This window comes from Anguilla rostrata, chromosome 6 (assembly GCF_018555375.3).
Source record: "Anguilla rostrata isolate EN2019 chromosome 6, ASM1855537v3, whole genome shotgun sequence".
Taxonomy (NCBI): domain Eukaryota; kingdom Metazoa; phylum Chordata; class Actinopteri; order Anguilliformes; family Anguillidae; genus Anguilla; species Anguilla rostrata.
The window spans coordinates 53116783-53137106 of NC_057938.1; the positions used below are offsets into that span (position 1 = coordinate 53116783).

Genomic DNA, 20324 nt, shown 5'->3' on the forward strand with positions numbered 1-20324 from the left:
TATATATTGATTACAACTACAAATCAGAAAAGTCAAACGTTTAACTCGGACATTCTCCGTTTCAGTTCCGTAATAATGCCACGCTAATTTGAAAGAAAATGAATTTTACAAAAGAGTACGAGACAACCCATTCAAGTTGGAAGGCAATCCGAAATATGATCGTAAATTATGTCAATTGAAATAGCCTGTAGCTGTCAAAAAACAATTTACGATTGTTACCTAAACTAATAGTTTGTCGCCTGAATTAGGTTTTCGAAATCTGTCTATTCTACTGCACGTCAATTATCTTGACTTTAATCTCGGTTTTCCACGCCAATACTCCTGTGTAATTTTAATCTGATCAGATTAACAACGCAACAAATGTAAAATGTGGCCAATTCGAGGCAGACCATAGCCACAACGGAGCAGTCGCTAACGAGCTAGCATTATTGCAAACAAAGCCAAGCGACAAAAATGTTTTAAGGAAGCAATGCATTTCTCCTTCTCGGTTATAACGTGAAATAAACCTGTGCGAGACTATTGTAGCATTTACCGATCAAATGATCAGAATCAGTTGCACAGGTTATCGCTTAAATAGTTAGGCTAACCAAATAAAGTAGCCCATAGCCTATGAAACAGTTTGTAAACGTAAACGTTAATACGTTTTAGTAACAGAAGGAAAAATGCCTCCTCAAATATTTAGCAAGGTAAAAAAAAAACACCACACCGATTTGTTATATGCGAAATTGACCGCATTAGTGCAAATGATCAGAGTTTGCCCAAAACCAGCCTACGGGCTAAACTACTCACCTTTAATGCTGTCACCCAGTCCAAAACCACCAGCGTGAAGCCACTTCAAAGTGTGTCGAAATACGGACTTTTAAAAAACTTTCGATTATGGAAATTGTATATTGACAAGACGCCTGCTTATAATCAAACCTTGGACCTTAAGGCATTCTGAAAGTTAGCCTCACACAAACCTATGCGTAGAATAGCAGAGATTCTTCCAGCTTTCAGCATTCAACAGTTGTGTCCCCAACCAGAAATGTAAGACAATCTAAGAAATTTTTAGTGCTCTTTGGATTTTATGGTCCACGCTATAGTTCTTTATATTCCAAATGTGTTCCGGAAACGTTTCGCCAGTTTGATATTTGTTAATTTGTTTCTGCGGGAGAAGAACTGCTCCCATTCGGCAAGTTCGTCCCGAACTTTGTTCCTATCGCTACCTTTTTTCCTGGCCGCCCGCAAAGTTATAACGCTGGAGATGGAAACATGGCGCGGTCGCTGTCACGTGACAGCGCACCCCAGCAGAAGAGTGGTCCCCTGGCGCTGGAAAAAAAAACTTGGATCAGTCACCCGCTCCACGGAAAGTCGTAGTATATCACTGCTCTAAAAAAAAAAATCCTATTGCTTGTTTGTATTCCGGACCTACTGTACGATAATGCCGCGCCAGTAAAGTAAATTTAGTCTCTCCGGCAAATTATAAATTGTGTGTATTGTAGCCTATCTACATCACAAATTCATCCTGAATCCAGTTGCAGTGTAATCGTGGTGTTGTCACAATGGGCTGATTCCAGTTTTTGGGATTCTATACAGCCATTACATTCCTGGTTTCTTCTTGTACTTTCTGTATAGTAATTTCTGTGATCATATTAGCAACACGTCACAAAACAGTAAACTGCTTTACCGAGTGACGGCCCAACCTATAAGCTACACCCTAACGTTATTTCCAGAATCAAAACCATAGCCTGGAAGTTCAGGACTGGGTGGATGTTCTGACGAGTTATGTGGCTATGCAGTGCTCGCCCTGCCGCCTAGCAAGGTGTGTGCGCGAGTGTCCCACATTTTATTCTTTATACATAATTTTGTACTTAATGGTGCAGCTAACCACCTTCCACGGATTCAGGTAAATCAATATATCTATTCCACGCAGCAGACATAGACTGTTAAAGTTGTACACGTCACACGAAAGTTCATTTGCATCCCATTAATTATATAAATTCATAATGCCAAATTTGGAAAAACATTTAAACAGACAAAACATGATAGGTGACAAATCGATAATAAAATATTCAGAGGTTTTTGTGTAATATTCAATGTGCGAGATTTCAGATATTTATTTTAAAATTTAAATGAGAAGAAAGAAATCCATAATTTGCACCTGACGGATTTTCATAGCACTGAGCCGTTCATCTTCCTCGTGAGGGCGGAAAAATATTTTCGCCCAAGTTCTCGGCTCACACCTCTCTTTGTGCGCGCGTCCTCATGCGGGACAAAGAAAGGGTTTGATTTTCACAAATTGGTGCTCCACTTGGTCGCCCAGGTGTCGGATGACTGCGCAGGTAAGCCGAGAGGGGAAGGTCTTCACAAAGATAGGAATGTCAAGCTTCGTCTCAGCTGGCCAATAGACATCAAGGCCGACGAGCCACTGAAAAGAAGCCCAACGTAGGTAGACGTCTCTACTGCAAAAGCCAAGACAGTGTGATGGCTTGTCTGGATTCAGTTGCACTGTTTGTGTGTGTGCTCATTTAAAAGAGAGACATGGGTGTCCCAACAGAGTCTAAGGTTCAGGCACAATAGCAGTATTGTTATGTTTCTTTGATTGTGTAAACATTTATTGCCTTGCGAGATGGCGGTATATACTATTTGTGTATGACGCAATTGTTTACGAGACAAAATAAAGCAATTGTCAAAAAATCATACGATGCATGTCTTCTTGAAGCATGGCTTGTATAAACTGTGGCAAAGAAAAATTGACTGTACAGGTATGCGTGATCCGTATGATGCAAACCCCAGTACAGCTTTTTGTTTTCGTTCTGAGTGAAACTTAGGCCTGCTGCACGTAAGCAAGATTTCGTTCTAATAAAGTGTTCACGCGCCACCTTGTGGTTAATATAAGAAATGCCCTCTAAAGTTGGAAGCTTGTACTTGTACGGAATGTATGAATGTAGAATGTATGAATCTTATTTCAGAGGCTGTAACAATGATGATATCTTAGATTTAAAAAATCAAGCATTATTAATAAAAATCAAACAACAACGTTTTTTGTTTATTTTCGAGACCAATGTTTCTATATCTACGGCTAATATATATAGTGCATTTGTTTTGAATGAGTTAACACGAAAGGAAAGAAAATGAAAAAAAAGTTTTTAATTTTCTTTTTCGATTATAATTTTGGGTTGAATAATGATCAATTTTCAACCCCCCCAAAAAAAACAGAAATTAACCTAATTTGAGTTTTTTCCAATTATTATCCAGTCTATAGGCTAGCTGGAAAGCGTCTCTGCTCGTGTAATTAGTTGGGTAACAGGCAGCGCTATGTTATTTGAAACAATTGTATCAGCCAACGAATGACAGTTTGTTTAAATAGTGTATGAGCAATTAGAAATCAAGGGGTATTGAACAAAACAGATTACCAGGAGTGGGGTTCGAACCCACGCGGACATACGTCCATTGGATCTTAAGTCCAACGCCTTAACCACTCGGCCATCCTGGTACATACGACGAAGTTCGTACCCATAAATAGTAAAATACATCTGAAAATATAGGACACAATTTATATTTACATGTGTTGCCGGGAAAAAGAAAAATGAAAAAGAATAAAAAGTGACGCAAATTATTTGTCAAACCCTCCACGATACCCTACCGGAGGTTAGTAAAATTACAATAGGCTAAGCTGGTTATCGCTTACAAAACCGCGTGGTTAGCTAGCACACATATACCAGTCGTAATGTTACTGGACAAAACAAGGACTTATCGCAAAATAAATACCCATTCATGAGCTGGTTAGCCAATATGAAGTGCTTCAAAAGCCTTCGTAAGAAAGAAAGTGTACAAACCCGGTTCTCCAAAATATAGCTAGCTAGTTAGCTAACATAGCAAGCGGGCTTTTGCGATTAGCAACTGACGAACTGACAATAGCTAAAGATATACAGAATAATAGTAATTTAACCAAGCTATGAAGCTTTATAATTTGTTGCGATCGATTGCACTGATAGACCAGGCTGATCTGGGATAATACACACTGCTTCTTTATTAAGCAGCTGTTATTGAGCAACTTATTAGACCCGAACATGCCGCTAAAATGAACGCGCTTGGCAAAGAGTGCACCATAGAGTTCGGTTGAGCACCACTACCCCACACAGACACGCGCGCGCACTGTATTAGAAACTGCCTACTATACTAGTAGTATACAGTGATTTGACCTAACTGTAGTATGTAGTATGTAGTATACAGTATGCAGTGGGCGGTGTTTCGAACCTCTGCCACAGCCGTGTGGTCGATATTAGTGTGATGTCACAATGCAAATCCAAACATGTGCGTGAAGCCACACACAGTTAGCCATTCGGTGGCTAGCTAGTTAGCTAGTTTGGATAGCCACTGCTACACTGTTCCCCCTCGAAATAAATTCATTAATTAATTTAACATAGCAACAGCCTCGTTGCAGATGTGACCAACAGCAGTCCTCAGTTTCGCAAAGTCTCTCTTTTTGTTACGGCTAGAATATCAGGGCCTTACAAGCATGAGATGCACTTCTAACGAAAGGGCAGGCAGAGTATAAAAAGATATTTTATTACCCATTTACAACATTAAAACATCCAGCTTATATTTTAACTACATACTAATATATTACAGATTCACATAATAGATCTCATAATACAGCACTCTTAATCGGAGAAGGTCAGAGCTTCCTAGCATTGAGAAGGAACAGTCCTTTCATCTTCCTACTTCATGACATAATACCCTGTGAAATGGACATTGTCATTGAGACTGCTGCAGGATGTAAATGGCATGCAACCACTTTAAATCTGAGTGCATTTCATTATCATACAAAATGAAAAGGAAGCACAAAAAAAGAAAAGAAAAAAGCGCTCCAACAATGCAGACTCAACACGTCTGCATTTAAAACTGTGCTAAAAACTGAAATGAACTCAAGACACATACTGTACTGCAGTGGTTCTGCTCATGAGGTTGAACAAACTTGGAGAAGGTTATTGGTCGCATGGACAGTCCTGCAGCCTTTGTCCAGCAACATTCACCCCTTTCACACACTCACACTCACACTCACTCTACCGGTTCAAACAGCAGCAGAACAGTCTCCTGCAGGGGTTCCTCCTCTTGCACCGGACGGCCCGCTTGACGCAGGCCCTGGCCCGGCCCACGTGGTTCTGGGTGGAGCAGACGTTGGCCTCGATGCTCTCCAGGGCGCAGCTCTGCTCCTCCACCAGCAGGGCCATCTGCAGGAACAGGCCGTGGACCTCTCGCACCCGCGCCTCCAGGTCCAGGAGCTCGCGGCGGCGCCGCCCGATCTCGGCCAGGGCCGCTCGCGAGCCCCGCCCTTCCGTCACCACGCCCCCGTCCCCGCCCAGGACGTCCCAGCGGCCCGTCTCGATCATCTCCTCGAGCTGCTCGCCCGTCAGGGGCCGGCCCGCGATGGCCGCCTGGCGCCGGATGCGGGCCTTGCAGTGCTCGCGCTGGTCCGCCTCGGCGCGGCCGTACTCCGCCATGGCGTCGCGGAAGGCGCGGGCGGCGGCGGCGTGCTGCGAGCGCGCGATCCGCGCCAGCGCCGAGTCCGCCCCGCGCCGCTCCTCCAGCCCGCGCCGCCGCGCCTCCAGCGCCCGCAGGCGGGCGTAGACCGACTCGCCCCGCGCCCGGATGTCCCGGGCGATGGAGTTGGCGTCACGCTTGATGGCGCTGATGAGACAGTACTTTACCTCAGGGGTAGTCGCCAGTTGAGCCAGGGTGATTAGTGGAAACAAAACCCTACTTGCAGGCATCGATACTTCCGGACGTCAGTGCGGAATTTACCTCAAAAACCAATCGTCACCCGTGTTCCCCCCTTGCCCTCCTGACAGAATTCAACCCGGAAAAAAAAAAATCTTCCGTAGTTCACCGTGTCGATCCCTTTAATGAGTTATTTCAAAAAATAAAAACTTTATTCAAACCTGATGCGGCGGACGGAGGTGAGGAAGCGCATGTTCTGCGTCCCCAGCCGCTTCACATCCATCCTGAGGAGGGCGATCTCCTGTCGCACGGACTGCACTTCCTGGAAGACCCCGTCCATGGCGCGGTCCTCGTCGAACGCCGCGCCCAGGGGGTCCAGCTCCTTCCCGCCGTTCACGCCGCCATTGAACTCGAACTCGAACTCGTCCTCGCCGGAGTCCTTAGCGACCGCCAACAGGTCGCCGAGCCTGTCTCTCATCCCACCTGCAGCCCTAAGAATCACGCCTTCTCCAGTGGTGACTGTGACATCAGCATTAGAATGTTCAGTACAGAACATTCTAAACACAGATGTGATCTTACACCTTAAAATCAATCGCTCCACCCATTTAACAGCAATTTTTTTCCACGCTGAATTAAGATTTAATGAAAAATATCTTTCAGAACCAGATGTTTGACACTAAGGGACAAACGGAAGATTGTGTAGTCAGGTTATCCAATTTCCACTTCATACATAAGACCAGAAACGGACTGTGTTTTCAGACCAAAATCCTTCTGGGCTCTGGACAGGTGGTTAAATGCGCACCTCATGTTTCACGTGCTGTTGTTGGACACATTAGCCCACCCACAATTGAATTAATAGGCCTATTATCTGTCCAATCAGCTCTTGCTAAATAGCTAACCAGGACCCAGTTGGGTCAATTTTTCCCAAGCAGCTGCCATTACTTTTTGGACAGAGATGTCCATGCTTAGTCAGCACTGAACATTACAGCGCCAGATTGACTAGGACATCATGAAGTATACTGCCCCCGTATCCTCACAAGGAGAGCGCGAGGAACAGAAACAACCTGTCACCGAATTCTGTGCCTAACCCAGTTTAAACTAATAATTATAAATGCAAGTTCATAAATTAAGGAACGTCATAAATTGAGGCTGCACTGTAACGCGATGCACAAGAAAATGCTTCTCAATGCTTCGGGGCCATATTATGTATTTATCAATTAAATAGACTCAGGTAACCAAGCGACCCCAGGAAGATGTTTTTAAGTCTTAAGTTATTCAGTGGAGGAAACGCAAGCACATCACCTGCCTGAAGTTAACATTTATACTTTCTCGGTATCACAAAAATTAAAACCGCGGTGAAATCAGGTAGGCTGAAACACCGATAATTAAAATGACCAAAAAAAACTCAAAATAATACTTTACCTTAACTCAGGGAACGTGGTGCACTCATGTACATTTAAGACGAGACACCGACCGTTTTATTTTTCTTCGCTTCTAAATATTGTCGCCAGAAGGAAGTTACAGCTCATGGACGAGTCCGGGGTGGAGCTCACCACAGCTGCTAAACCGATGGTAATCTATGACGGAAGGACACTTTTCCCGGGTCACATCAAACGCGAGCATTTTTAACACGCATCATAATGTCGTCAAAGGCGTGGAATGCGACGGCAAGCCGGTAAAGGACTCGAACTTCGATTTAACCGACTGGTTAAGGGTAACGACTGCAGGGACCAACCCCCGCGACACGCCTGGCTACTAACAATAATTCGTAACACGTGTGACCCGTATCAACTATATAAGGGGTTGCTAGGCCATGTTTTGACGGATGCTGACAAGGGTCAGACGCTGGTGTTGTACTGGCCTGTGACGGCAATGGACGATAATTTCCCCACGAGAGGTCCCTGAGATCAGGGACAGGGCTTTTATTACAACCAATCTTGATCAATTAAGGTTTCTGAAATCATGTAGCCTTGGTCTTCGATAAGTGCATTCTTTATTGTGCAAATATTTAATTCATGTTATTTTTCAACCTGCACACACACCTAAATACACAAATAAATTAAGTGTCACTGCCTAACTTAAATATCGGATTCAAGAAAAGAAATGACTCATTTGCAAGTCTCCATCCGGTTCATGGCACAAGTTCTGTCATTCTTGCAACATTAGGATTCGTGAACCCCAGAATTTTCAGAAGAAATGGGGATGGGCGGATGTTGACGTAAGGAATATTGGCCGGAGGACTTTGAATGTCCTTAAATGTTCCAGCACCCTGGGACTGGTTTGCCTGGTCAGTGGATCCTGGTGTCTCGGGAAGTCTCATTTACATCCCAGTAGCACGTCAAGGTTAGGCAAACGGCCGTTTAGCACCTGCGTTACCATCACAGTGGCCATTGTTCCCTCGACAGGGTGATTGGGCCACTGTGGGCGGACCATCACGGGTGCTCCTGCAATGTATAGAAATGGAAACGCGAAAATTGCGGAATTGCTTAGTAAATTAGCCCACCTGACCTGCTTTTCCCCCAGGGGCGGACACCTTCACTCCTGGAGTTCAGGTTTATCTTGCCATAAACCATAAAATTAAGAAACCGATAAAAACCCTCCTGCCCCACCCCACCCCAGCCAGTTTCAAACATCATGTACTATTTTTAATTTAAAAAAAAATAAATCACACTTGATACAAAGAACAGCAAAGAAAAAACAAAAAAACATTTGTGTCAAAACATTTTTGTGTGGATATTTCAACCATTCACTTTATTATAGTGTCCAACACGCAATTCTGGAAGTTTCCAGACATGATAAACACACAGTAAACTTCCTGTTTCGTGTCACATGACATGCTTTCTAGTCCCCTGAAAACGTCACATGCTGTGCAACAGGTATGACAGGAACTCGCACACTAAAAGTTGCAATGACATAGTGAAGCTTCTGGGTGGCAGACTATGTCTTTCGAAAAACTCCAAACAGCCTCGCCACTCATCCATGTTAGTTCTGTTTGTGTCAACTCTGCAAACCCCAAAAAAAAAACCCTACGCCGTTGAAACAGAGCAAAATGACTGGTATTGTCCATGGTCCGCGGACAAACTTTCGACTCTGTTTGAAATAGGCAGATTTGAGCAAAAGGAAGCTGTGGGAGAAAATGCTGAAAACATGTCGTAACAGAAAAAAATACTTTGGATCAGATGACTGCAAAGTAACAGGTGTGTCTTGTGTTTACATTTACAAAAGAGTTCACCCTCTGGATCAAAGACTGTTCTTAGATTCAGACAAGCTTTTGCGAGAGAGAAAAAACTGAGATTGTAACTCTGGTTATCACTGAAGTCATTCATGAATTAGTATGTTAATTCCTGTTTTTCATATTTGTGAATATTTAGTGAATTACATACAGTCTTCTCAAAGCAGGCTTAACAGTTTGGTAGTTCGGTACAAAACTATGAATTGCTGTAGCCTTTTTTTTGTGGACTGATAATGATTAATTTAAAATTAATATGCAATACCACAATGACATCATTTTAAGATGTTGACATGTATCAGATGTTCACTTCAAGCATCTGGCGTAGCGTATGGGTTAAATCATGATTACAGGGTTTTCACTGAAAATTTTGTGGCAATCAGTTTTGTCTCTGAGCAGCTAAAATTAAACTTGTAAGAAATCATTTATATTTCCCTTTGTCAGTCGATGGTCAGACAGCTTTAAAAGTCACAAGCCAAAGCATTTTGGCCTGCAATGGTGAGTCTCAACGCAAAAGCTCATTTAATTCGGTCTTTTGCAAAAGCCAATCGGCTCATTTGTAGCAGGGGAAGCAGCCGCAGAACATCTTCTTGAAGGGGTTGTTCTTGTCGTACCTCTTGGCCCTCTCCAGCTTGACCATGCACTCCTGGATGTCCGCGTCCGTGCTGTGGATGTTGGCCTGGATGGTGTTCATCATGGGGCCCTGCTCCTCCACCAGCATGGCCACGTCCAGGAAGAGCTCGTGGATGCTCTGGATGCGGCTCTCCAGGTCCAGGAGCTCCTTGTGGCGGCTCTCGATCTGGTCCAGGGCGGAGCGCGAGGTCTTGCCCTCCGTCAGGACGTTGTCGCTGAACACGTTCCACTCGCCGCTCTCGATCATCTCCTCGATCTCCTCGCCCGTCACCTCCCGGCCCACGATCTCCAGCTGCCGCTGCAGCCGGTTCTTGCAGCTCTCCCTGTAGGACATCTCGGTCTCGTTGTAGTCGAACATGACGTCGCGGAAGCTGTTGCTCAGGCACATGTACTGCGTGCGGGCCACGCGCACCACCGCCGCGTTGACGCCGTGCTTGGCCTCCAGCTCCTTGCCGCGGGCGTCCATCTTCTGCAGGCGCGTCAGCACGGCCTCGGCCCGCGCCTTGATCTCCCCGGCGATGGCGTTGGAGTCCTTCTTCAGGGCGGGCGTGTCGCCCACCTCGGTCAGCATGCGCGCGTTGTGGTCCTTCAGCTTGACGACGTCCAGGGAGATTAGCTGGATCTCCCGCCGCACGGTCTGGGCCTCGTCGAAGACGCCGTCCAGGGTCCCGTCGTTGTCGAACACCACCGCCTGCTGGGGGACGTCCTCCAGGTCCACGGTGCTGAACGTTTCGGACGTGGGCTTGGGCTGGGCCTGTACCACACCGTTGGATGCCTCGACCCCTTTGGACGTCCCGACCCCGTTGGACGCCCCGACCCCTTTGGAGGTCCCGACCCCGTTGGACGCCCCGACCCCTTTGGAGGTCCCCTGCCCGTCGGACGTCCCGTGCTCATCATCTTCGGGCACGTCCTGCAGGTTGCTCATTCGATCCCTCATGTCTGGAAGAGGAAAGGAAGCACCGCATGAAACATTTGTAATTTTTTTGGAAGATATCCCACCTGTTAAATTTCAGTGAAAATTGGGGTGTAGCAGTAGCTTCCCCGTGCTAAAACGCATATTTGCAAAAACTTTGGCACAGTCTCGGTCCAAGTCTGAGATCAGGGGATTTCTGGATTTCTCAAATTTGTGGACTCTGCCCGTACTTAAATTTCACGGCGTGTTCCAAGACTTGAACAGCCATGTCCAGTAATTTATGGCAAGTGTCAGGACAAGAACAACTCGAAATCATGTCCGTTTCCTACACAGAACTGCATTTTCCGACATTGACACATGCCACACACAGGCAGGCTTTTGGGTTTGTGACCGCCTGGTAAATGCTCCTTTTCATGTGGCAAAGGTCCCTAAGTCGCCTCGCCGTGCGACATTCCACTTTGGGAGCAAAAGGCGTGCGAACACCGCAACCATCTAAGATCGCTGCGCCTGCACCGACCGAGCGTCTCAAAGCACGAGACGCTGATCCAGGATCAGTTCAGGCTCTTAGCTCACAATGGATGAGTTTGGGATGTCGACTCAGGGAAACCTGATGCTAGATCAGTACTCCTACTCAAAAAACAATGCGGTGGTGCAGTGGCGTAGGTTTTGTTTCAACATTGGGGGGGGGGACACATTAAGCTAGGGGTCCTCCCCCAGGAAATTTTGAGCATCAAACACTTCATTTCCTGCATTCTGGTGATTTTTTACGCACCAATTTGTGCCGTTTCTGCATCAATTGATGGTGGAAATGCTTCTTTCATGTTTTTATGGGGGGGGGGGGGCAAATGCACGTGTTCTAAATATTGAGGGGACGTATCCCTGCGCCCCAAAAGATCTACACCTATGGACTAGGGTAACCTGATCTTAGATCAGCACTACTACAATGCTGTGGTGTCTGCTGCTATTTCATTCTATAACTTGGAAACTACGTGCGTGGAATCCGTACCCAAGTCTGGGGTTTGAATGAAGCACTAATGAAGACTCTTTAGCCATGTCAGTGCTTTTAAATGAAGCACTTAAGATCTAAAACCAACAGACTGCACGGCTTTCAAAGGCTTATGTGAGAGCTCCCTGGTGTAAAACCACACGCCAGCATTATACTTCGTTATTCAGCTTTCGCGCTCTGGTATTCTCGTCCATCTTTCGAAATATTATTATTAATAGATATATTTTACGTAGCATAACCTTTCCTAGAAATCGGACGTTGCTGTCGTTGTTTTAAATGCATAAAACAAAAGAAGAAACTATCGTGGGAATAACAACAAGCGAGAGAAATAAACAGCGTAGCATTGCCTAACGAATTCCTGAATTCCTTCATGTTTGACGAGTACCGTCACAGTCTCAGAAAACAGGTTTGCAGAGCTGGTTTGATAGAGAACTTCCTTCCTTTTGCGCAGTTTGTTTTCGTCGTTATTATATGACACAAGAGTGTGAAAGAAATTACATTTTATTCGCAAATAAAAATTAATACGAAGGCGAATTCTAACTTTTTGATTACCAGCGGCTGTATAACAAACGGCTGCATGATGTTCATATGTTCGTCAAAACTTAACGGCCACTTTCCTTCAAAGCGAACAAAATATTAAAATGCCCGATGTAGTGCACAATATTTCATGCCATATATAATCAGCGAGAGAGAACTGAGTTTTCACTGCAAATCGACCTCAAATACGCACGACCATAATTAAATCGCTGCCATTCACTGTCAAAGCTGAGAGGTTGCTATACACATTGACATTCAATGAGTTTATATTAGTAACTTTAAAACACAGCACTGTAAGGAAATGAAACGATACCTGAATCTCTGAAATCAACAGTTGCTCTTCAGAATCCAAAGTCCGATGCCATTCTCCTCATTCGCTAACTCTGTGACTGCGGACCTGTCAACCTGACAGGCGAGGATAGAGTCAAAAGAATGTCATCGGCACGGAAAAACAGGACTATGTTTAGATCTGAACCTGCATTGCCTTACCTTATAACAGCGTCACTCTGGAATGAGGTCGAGGTGGTTTCGGCGCACCTCGCGCGACCAGTCAAGTCAGTGGACTGCCGTTATGGCAGGTTTTTTTTAGTTTCGCGCGGACTGGTATTAACGAGTCACTGTATCCGGAAAACTGAAGTTGTGAGATTAATTTGAAGTAGTCATTTTTAAATAAATAAATAAAATAAATGTCCGTACATTTTATATAGGCCTATAGGTAAAATAAGAATGTGTTTAGGATTTATACCAGCGAGCATAAATCTCGACCCGAACAGATCAACTGAGACATATTTATATATTTTAAAATATGATAATAACCCAAGACCTACATTTCGCAGTATCTTTACAGTAATAACAATTACATTACTGAAATTATTTCTGTAATAACAATTGGAGTAAGCATTCTGCGATATGTATTAAAGTAACTTATAAGCTAATTACTGCCAGCAAGTCACGGTAAATTTTACAGTATTCATGTATTTCATGTAGTAGATGAAAAGAGATACATCGGTGTTATATTGTAACATGGTGGTGAGTTTGCTGCCCCCTGCTGGTCAACATTTTCTCTAGCATCCCCAGGGATTTAGGAGTCCGGCCTTTGATGAGCCTGTGGCTGGGACCCACTCTAAACTATTGGAGGCATAATTTTTTTTGGAGGCCCCTTTTGAGTTAAGTCCTACCCAGACACAGGGGTAGTGTTCCTGCTTAGGATTCTGCTGCTCCTGGTGTGTGGTTGCTGGTGCCTCGTGGCTCCCGGTCTGTTGTTTTAATTTTGAGTTAACCTTTAATTCAAACTGTGACCAAAATCACAACTAGTATAGACTCAAAATAGGAGATTTGAGTTGTTTAGACAACTTTTTAAAGTGCTGAACAACGAGAAACCCCGGCACACCATGCTCAAATGTCCGGTAATGATTTGGATAATTTTGTTATTTAAATGAATTCATGTGCACGAATGTGATCATACATTAATGTGACTGGGCTTGCTTCTTCAGATATCAGAGCTGGAGAGAGGGACCGATTGGCACATGATCCGACCGTGATCAGACCGAGATTGGAGAACGCAGTTCACCAATTTACATAATTACAGTGACGGTACCCGGTGGTTTTTATTAGACTGGGGTCATTACAGGACACAGATTTGTCTTTAAACGTTTGGATCAAGTTTATCGACTCAGTATTACAGGAGATGCATTTCCACCCGTGTTCACATTCCATTATTTCGCTCTTCTCGTTTTAGATCGACAAATTGTTTATGAAAACCATACTTATCCACACAGTTGTATAATTAGGTTATAAACGCTTATCTCACAAAATGGAATGTATGCAAATCCCAAAATGGTCTTTGAACGTATCTCTATAACAATAGTCTGAATCCGGTTTTCGGTAGCCCAGTCGAATGTATTTCCATTCAGTTTAACATTTAAAAAAAAATTAAACTGGAACTGTGAGACTGATTGGCATTCAAATCCATATCACAAATTATTTAAATATCAAATAGTTGCTACTTTGAAAGTTTTAAGATATACATTACATGAGGTGTAGCTATATTGACTATGGTCCGTAGCGCTCGTATTTAATGAGTTTAACCAATGTTATAATGAATCCGACCTATTTCATTAATTGAATCATCGCAAATACGTGTTCGTGTCAGGCAATTCGTTTGACCGCCTGCCGTTCGTAGCGCCGCTTCTTGACGCTTATTGTGGCTTGCTACACACAACTGCCTGGGGTGTAGATGCATCTGTAGCCATCTGTGTCTTCCTGGACGTTCGCAATATCACTGCTAGAGCCTTCCTTGTATAACCATGAGATTATCCGGCGCATTTCGCAACGCTTGCCGTGGTTTTCCCACTGGATCGGTGAGCCGGCCGCGAACCGGTGTCCGAGTTTTTGCCTCCAAGGGGACATCGGTGCGGGTCGGTAGCAGCCAGATATTCACCCGGGATGGCAGTTCTAGCGGCGGCGGTAGGTCTGCGGGAGCGGCAGTCAAATTCGGAAAACACCATGAACAAGCCGCTGCTTCGTCGTATGACATATCTCTCAGGTAAGACTTATCTCTCATGTAACATAAGTCGTTTAAAATGTTTCCTCGTTATCGGAGTTACTTTTGTGTCATTCTACTGTATTTGTAGGCTACTTGTACTCGGTTAGCACAAAGAGCCGGCCACTTCCTGATCCACAAGTTGCAGCAGTCTCGTGCGCTAGCAGGCTGCGTAACCCAATCAAATGAATGCTAACTGAAGTATTTCATTCATTCGCTTTTATGACTTACTGTGAGAAACACGTGCTCGCTATTTACTATCTACTAGTTTTGAGTTATCACAACGAGTGGAACCGTTACTCGGTTCATTGTTTGGTTGAAGCATGAGGCGCTCCGAATTACGAATATTGACCTATATTTATATAAATATGTGCGCTGTAGATGTTAACTGGCAGCGAGCCCGTCACCCTCGTGGAATGAATATTTTCGAATAGGTGGGGGTCAGATGATGTAATATTCTGATGTTCTTACTTCGCCCACATCACGTGCCCCCTCGTTGTAGTAGGTTTACGATCTTCTTTATAAAACTCTAATGAACACGTGTTTGCTTGCAGCGAGCAACATCAACACGCAACATCGTTTAGCTAAATAGAGTAGCTAGATTAAGTGTTTTGTTCACGTTGGCTTTCAACATTTGCACATTTATTTGAAATCCACTGTGTTTTCTATGTGCTACGTTACTTATAAATAATAATAATAAAACACAATTGCGTCGTTTTTTGTTTGGAATTGTCACTGGGATTGCGGGTGACTTAATTATACTTGTGACAAGGTTAATTTACGCCATTTTCCCTCAGCTGTTCGGAAGCCCTCTCCTTTTAACCCTTGAGTGTAGCAACGTGGCAGCCAACCTTTGCAAGCGCCAGGCTTGGAGATTATAACACAGTAGCCTACTGCGGTAGCCAGGTTTGTTGACTTGTCCCTATGGCCAAGATATAAAACAGTCCCACGTTATGTACAAATAAAAATTGTTCGCTGTTTTTAAACGGCACCTTTAAAACAAACATGTTTTTTTTTATTTAAAAAAAAAAGTGCTGGAAACGGCATATATCACGGTCTCGCTTTTAATCGTTGTTAGATAGGCACAGACATGCTTTCAAAAAATAAGCACTCAAAACGATTAACTGTAGGTTTTAATTCCACTGGTCTGCAATTGCTTGCATTTGACTTCAGCGTTTATGGGCGCCATTGTATTGCACTTACAAGACCTGTTTCATAGACACAGGTTAAGATTAGTCCTGGACTAAACAGAGTTTTCCCCCACTGAAAATAGAATTTAGGCCTATAGGACTAGACTTAACCCGTCTCTGCGAAACTGGCCCACAATGTTTCAGATGTCAGGCAGGCCTATCATTGTTAGTATTTTTTTTTATCACATTCATTTTGTTCAGCATTTTTTGTTGCCTTTGTTCCTCCAAGGCTATCAGGGTTCTCCCAGCCCATAAATTCTCAGATCCCTTCAAGGATTTAACTCTTCAGATCCCAGTTTCATTCAGCTAAACGGTGTCTGCAGTCCCCTAGATTCTGCTCCGTGTGTGTTTGACATCCAGCGCATTTAACGGCTGTTCTGCGAGACAAGGGGGTCACCATCTTATTATCTGTCATTTCCAAAACGCTTTTAATGTGAATGCAACACCTGACACACAGTACACCTCACAATACATGTTTACCTGTATTCAGGAGGAACTGATTTCAGAATGACTGTACCTTCGACCCAGGGCTGATTATTGTTGTTGTTTATTTGCATAACATTTTTTTTTTTTTGGTGTAAAAGTGATGTTTGGATAGGCAAGGCTCTCCTTTTTGGTGCAGGTACATCGCATCAAATTGTTGTTTTCAGAATTAATCTCTCGCTTTTCCACCGTGAAAGGCGTCTCTGGGTTTTCGAGTCAGTCCAGTGTAAATGTTAGCGCTCTTCTCTGGTAGGGAGCTCATGCAGAGGACCAAGGAGGAGATCACGTCTTTACAGAAGCGCTACCCGGCGCTCAAACCTGTACTCGCCATCATCCAGGTAAGACCGTGGGCTTCTCCGAGACCGCGCGCGTCCTGTGTTCATTCGTATAACGAGTTCTGAAAACACTGCCGCCCGGGCCCTGCTTGACATGGGGGGGCTGTCGGGACAGCGACCGAACGAACGGCTAGCTCCCGTGTTTTGCATCCCGTTTTGAGTTGTCTTGGGTTCTGTGTCGTCCCCGTAGGCTGGGGAGGATGACGCCCTGGTGGAGGTTAACAAGAATTTGGCCGGGAAGGTGAGTTGTGTCGTTTGAGCCCCTGATCTCTTTACCTGTCTTCCAGAACCTTCTGTTTCGAAGTGCTGGAAACTCATGAATGAACACAATGGTTTAAAAACATTTCTGATTATTATTATTGTTTTTTTTATTTCTTTCCCCTTTCCAGATTGGGCTGGATGTCATACAAATCAGTTTGCCAAAGGAATGTACTGAAGATGAGGTAAATTTAATTTTTTTTAAATCAGCAAACTGAGAAGTGTATTATTGGACAGAATTTTTTTTCAGGCTCCCCATTGCTCCCTTTGTAGTTAAAAATTCTGTTTGTTCAGGACTTCATTTTAGCTCTCTTTTTGATTGGTAGAAACCGGCTATTTCAGGCTATCCTTTCATGTGGAGAGAGCGTCCACATATTTGCCTTTCTGAAAATTCCTCTGACAGGCTGATATATATATACGCTACTGACCTCACAGGCCCTGTGCTGTGTCTCTCTCTTAAGCCCCAAGGGCAGAGGTGATTGGTTCACTGGGTTCACAAGCTCACAGCTGCCTGGGACTGTGACCTTTCACATATTTCCCATCCGAGTCACCAGATGGCGCTATTTTCATCACAAGTGCCTGCCTGTTAAGTCAAATCAGTACTGTGGGCGGTGAAGATAACTGCTCTTCAAGGTCGCCTTGGCTCATAACCTTAGTGCTCTGCCACTCCAAAACATTTTAAGCCCCCCACCCCCCCCCATGCCATTTACTTCTCTCACCTCTCCCCCCCCCCGCCCCCCCACATGTTCTTAAATTTCTAATGCAATATGATGCACCTTCTCTAGCGACAGTGTGAAAACCTTAAAAATAAATTTCACCCCACAAAGAAATAGAGTAGAGGAAAGTGCTAGTGTCATAGTAAATTGAAACTCAGTGTCAGGCCCATACAGCCTTACTGCAATCTGAAAACCATGAAGAGTTTTTAAATAAAACAAGACCAGGTCAAAACCTAATATATGGCTGGACCTCTCCGGATGACCAATGGTGTAACTTCATCACTCGGTCACTCAGTCAGTCACAGACATTCGCGTTTGTAGGGCTGGCCCCGCTGTTGCGGTCCAGCCAAAAACGATGGCTTGCTTAAGTACAAAGCACATTCACAGTGTAGTTAAATTCAGCCTGGCCTTTTGCCACTTAGTTTGCTGTGGCATGAGGGTTTAAGGGTCGAAGTTAATTCTAAAATGGGATGTTTAACTGGAAAAATGTATTTGCCAATCGGGTAATAAAACCAGGCAAATCAATGAAAGGTCACTTACCTGAAAGACAAGCCTGAGCCACAGGAAACTGTGACGTCTGATTTGTTCCATTATGCTGAAAGGGGGAAAAAAGGTGGAAAAAAAAAGATAAACCAACTTTTGTACACTTTGGACAAAAGCGTCTGCTAAATAAGTGTAATGTAAATGTAATGTAAAAGTCAAGCCCAACTGTGAGGTGCAGCTTGATGCGGGCGGGTTTGAACCGGTCTGCGCACGGTCTTATCGAGTAGTCGCGTGTAACTGTAAGTAGCCCAAAGTGCACGGCGTCTTTGCGCTGCGGTATCTGTTAGATAATCGAGGAGGTGCTGAAGCTGAACGAGGACTGCAAAGTGCACGGCGTGGCGCTGCATCTCCCGCAGCCCTCTCTCACGCGCCGGGTGCTCGACTCGCTGAAACCGGAGAAGGACGTCGACGGGTGAGCGAGCGGCCAGCCGGCACTCCAAAGCGCTGTCCAGTCGCGTGCCTTAATTTTTTAATTAACGCGTCGAATATTTCCCCTGCTTCTTTTATGATGTTCGTTATTTTATTTTTGGTTAAAGTGCAGTGATTTAGACACATTAGACATGCTGCTTTCAGACATCGCGGTGTTTTTAAATACATAATAAACAGCCGTGAAATATCCATATCACTTTTACAAAAAGGCAACACATTTACACATTTATATTGTGATATATTACAGTTATGGGATGAATCGGCTTTCAGACCATTTGAGTTTGGTATGACCTCTGACCTTTGAATAATTGGTGGTTTTTTTGTGATTTACATTAACATTTACATTAACGGTGTGTGTTGTGCGTGTGTGTATGCGTGTGTGTGTGCCAGTGTGACAGACCTGAACATCGGGAGGCTGGTCCGCGGAGACGTGGTGGAGAGCTTTGTTCCGCCGGTCGCCAGCGCGGTGGTGGAACTCCTTGGGAGACACGGTGAGGACGGCCAGACCTCGCGCGCGAAGTCACTGCCACCCGCAGAACCAACCTGCTGTACCTGCAGCACCATGAAATTAGTTTTCTCTCAAATGCTCCCATGATAAATACATTTGCATGTGGTTGTTGCTGTCCACAAGTCCTGATAAAGGTTGTTGCTTTGTACATGCAACAGTGCATATCATAGTGGTAAAAAAGATTTAAGGGACAGACCTGATGGTAATGCTGATGGTATATGCAGTAGACTCTGGTTAATGTGATAGATCTGTGGTAATGTGACAGACTGATAGTACTGCAGGATTTGTTAATTAACACTCTGGTTGGTAATGTACAGGACTGATGGTACGTAATGGACACTGGTTGCAAGTAACACTCTGATTGTAATGTAACGGACTGATGGCTACGTAATGGACACTGGTGGCAACGTAACAGACTCTGATGATAACGTAACAGACTGATGAAAACGTAAGACTGATGGTAACGTAACAGACTCTGATGGCACTGTAACGGACTGATGGTTTTGGGACAGACTCTGATGGACGAAAGGATGATGGTTGGGAGAACAGACTCCCTAGTGGCCAGGGCAAGATGCGGCCCAGTGGCATGGGGGGAGCAGCCCTGGAGTGCACCTGCAGCCTGAGAACAGGCCACGGGCATGGCGGAGCAGCGGAGCCCTGAGCACACAGTCTGCAGAACACAGGTAAACCCCCATGATACCGCCAACTGAGCCCCCATCACGTGAGTTAAAACCGGGGAGAAACCCCCAGATACCGCCAACTGAGTCCCATCAGCGTGAGCTTACAAACTGGGGGAGAAACCCCCAGATACCGCCAACTGAGTGCCATCAGCGTGAGCTTACAAACTGATCGCGATCGGCCTCCTGAACAGGTCATTTTTACACGCTTATTCTAACGCTGAGCATCGTACGTCTGACCACAACATTTATTTAGCAGACGCTTTTATCAAAGCAACGTACATGGACCCTGATATGAGTACTCATCCGGGAGCCAGAGTTTATTTTAATTCTGAAAATAATCTGAAGTCATTTTTTCTTATTTGCGCTGTGCTACTGGGTCAGTGCTCGCATGTGATGTAATACCAGTTACTGCCACAGGGTCACTTGGGATTTTATCATCATTAATTGTTTAGATTGATTTAAAAGGCAAGTTTACGTCTTGTGCATATAGTATTTAAGTAACCCAGATTTTGTTTTTAATTGTACTTGGAACAGTGGAATCTTGCTCTGGACATTTGATTTGATCTGCAAGTGTTGGACTTACACCTCATCTGTTCAGAGCTCACATCTAGTACAATAA

General features: G+C 44.5%; 3 protein-coding genes and 1 non-coding gene across 7 annotated transcripts; 1 reads left to right on the forward strand and 3 right to left on the reverse strand.

The window, feature by feature from the left end:
- Positions 1 to 3392: 3392 nt before the first annotated feature.
- trnal-uaa (transfer RNA leucine (anticodon UAA)) lies at positions 3393 to 3475 on the reverse strand. Its single transcript has one exon. It is a non-coding gene; the product is annotated as a tRNA-Leu (tRNA).
- Positions 3476 to 4530: 1055 nt separating this feature from the next.
- LOC135257608 (syntaxin-11-like) lies at positions 4531 to 7483 on the reverse strand. Of its 3 annotated transcripts, none has more exons than XM_064340511.1 (3): positions 7126 to 7483; positions 5925 to 6194; positions 4531 to 5673 (listed from the first exon to the last, which is right to left on the reverse strand). In XM_064340511.1, exons 2-3 carry the CDS (start codon positions 6179 to 6181, stop codon positions 5049 to 5051), a joined length of 882 nt encoding a protein of 293 aa, XP_064196581.1. In that variant the 5' UTR covers positions 6182 to 6194; positions 7126 to 7483; the 3' UTR covers positions 4531 to 5048. The 3 variants fall into 3 exon arrangements, with proteins under 3 accessions (XP_064196581.1, XP_064196580.1, XP_064196579.1); XM_064340510.1 differs by having other exon boundaries at positions 5925 to 6207; positions 7126 to 7482; XM_064340509.1 differs by having other exon boundaries at positions 5925 to 6222; positions 7126 to 7482.
- Positions 7484 to 7679: 196 nt separating this feature from the next.
- Positions 7680 to 13983, reverse strand: stx11b.1 (syntaxin 11b, tandem duplicate 1). Of its 2 annotated transcripts, XM_064340508.1 has the most exons (3): positions 12511 to 13983; positions 12335 to 12426; positions 7680 to 10504 (listed from the first exon to the last, which is right to left on the reverse strand). In XM_064340508.1, the coding sequence occupies exon 3, from the start codon at positions 10500 to 10502 to the stop codon at positions 9486 to 9488; it is 1017 nt and encodes a 338-aa protein (XP_064196578.1). In that variant the 5' UTR covers positions 10503 to 10504; positions 12335 to 12426; positions 12511 to 13983; the 3' UTR covers positions 7680 to 9485. The 2 variants fall into 2 exon arrangements, with proteins under 2 accessions (XP_064196578.1, XP_064196577.1); XM_064340507.1 differs by lacking the exon at positions 12511 to 13983 and having other exon boundaries at positions 12335 to 12494.
- A 223-nt stretch (positions 13984 to 14206) lies between these two features.
- On the forward strand, positions 14207 to 19686 carry LOC135258054 (monofunctional C1-tetrahydrofolate synthase, mitochondrial-like). Its single transcript, XM_064341252.1, has 7 exons — positions 14207 to 14566; positions 16490 to 16574; positions 16762 to 16812; positions 16961 to 17014; positions 18376 to 18500; positions 18908 to 19065; positions 19538 to 19686. Exons 1-7 carry the CDS (start codon positions 14328 to 14330, stop codon positions 19684 to 19686), a joined length of 861 nt encoding a protein of 286 aa, XP_064197322.1. The 5' UTR covers positions 14207 to 14327.
- The last annotated feature ends 638 nt before the right edge of the window (positions 19687 to 20324 follow it).

Excerpts from the sequence above, each read along its gene's own strand:
- LOC135257608 (XM_064340511.1), bottom strand. The coding sequence starts at position 6,181 with ATGAGAGACAGGCTCGGCGACCTGTTGGCGGTCGCTAAGGACTCCGGC. Across the intron at positions 5,674-5,924 it reads ACCTCCGTCCGCCGCATCAG|CGCCATCAAGCGTGACGCCA; the intron begins GTTTGAATAAAG and ends CTGTCTCATCAG.
- stx11b.1 (XM_064340508.1), bottom strand. The coding sequence starts at position 10,502 with ATGAGGGATCGAATGAGCAACCTGCAGGACGTGCCCGAAGATGATGAG.
- LOC135258054 (XM_064341252.1), top strand. The coding sequence starts at position 14,328 with ATGAGATTATCCGGCGCATTTCGCAACGCTTGCCGTGGTTTTCCCACT. Across the intron at positions 18,501-18,907 it reads CCGGAGAAGGACGTCGACGG|TGTGACAGACCTGAACATCG; the intron begins GTGAGCGAGCGG and ends TGTGTGTGCCAG. Across the intron at positions 19,066-19,537 it reads ACCCGCAGAACCAACCTGCT|ACTCTGATGGACGAAAGGAT; the intron begins GTACCTGCAGCA and ends GTTTTGGGACAG.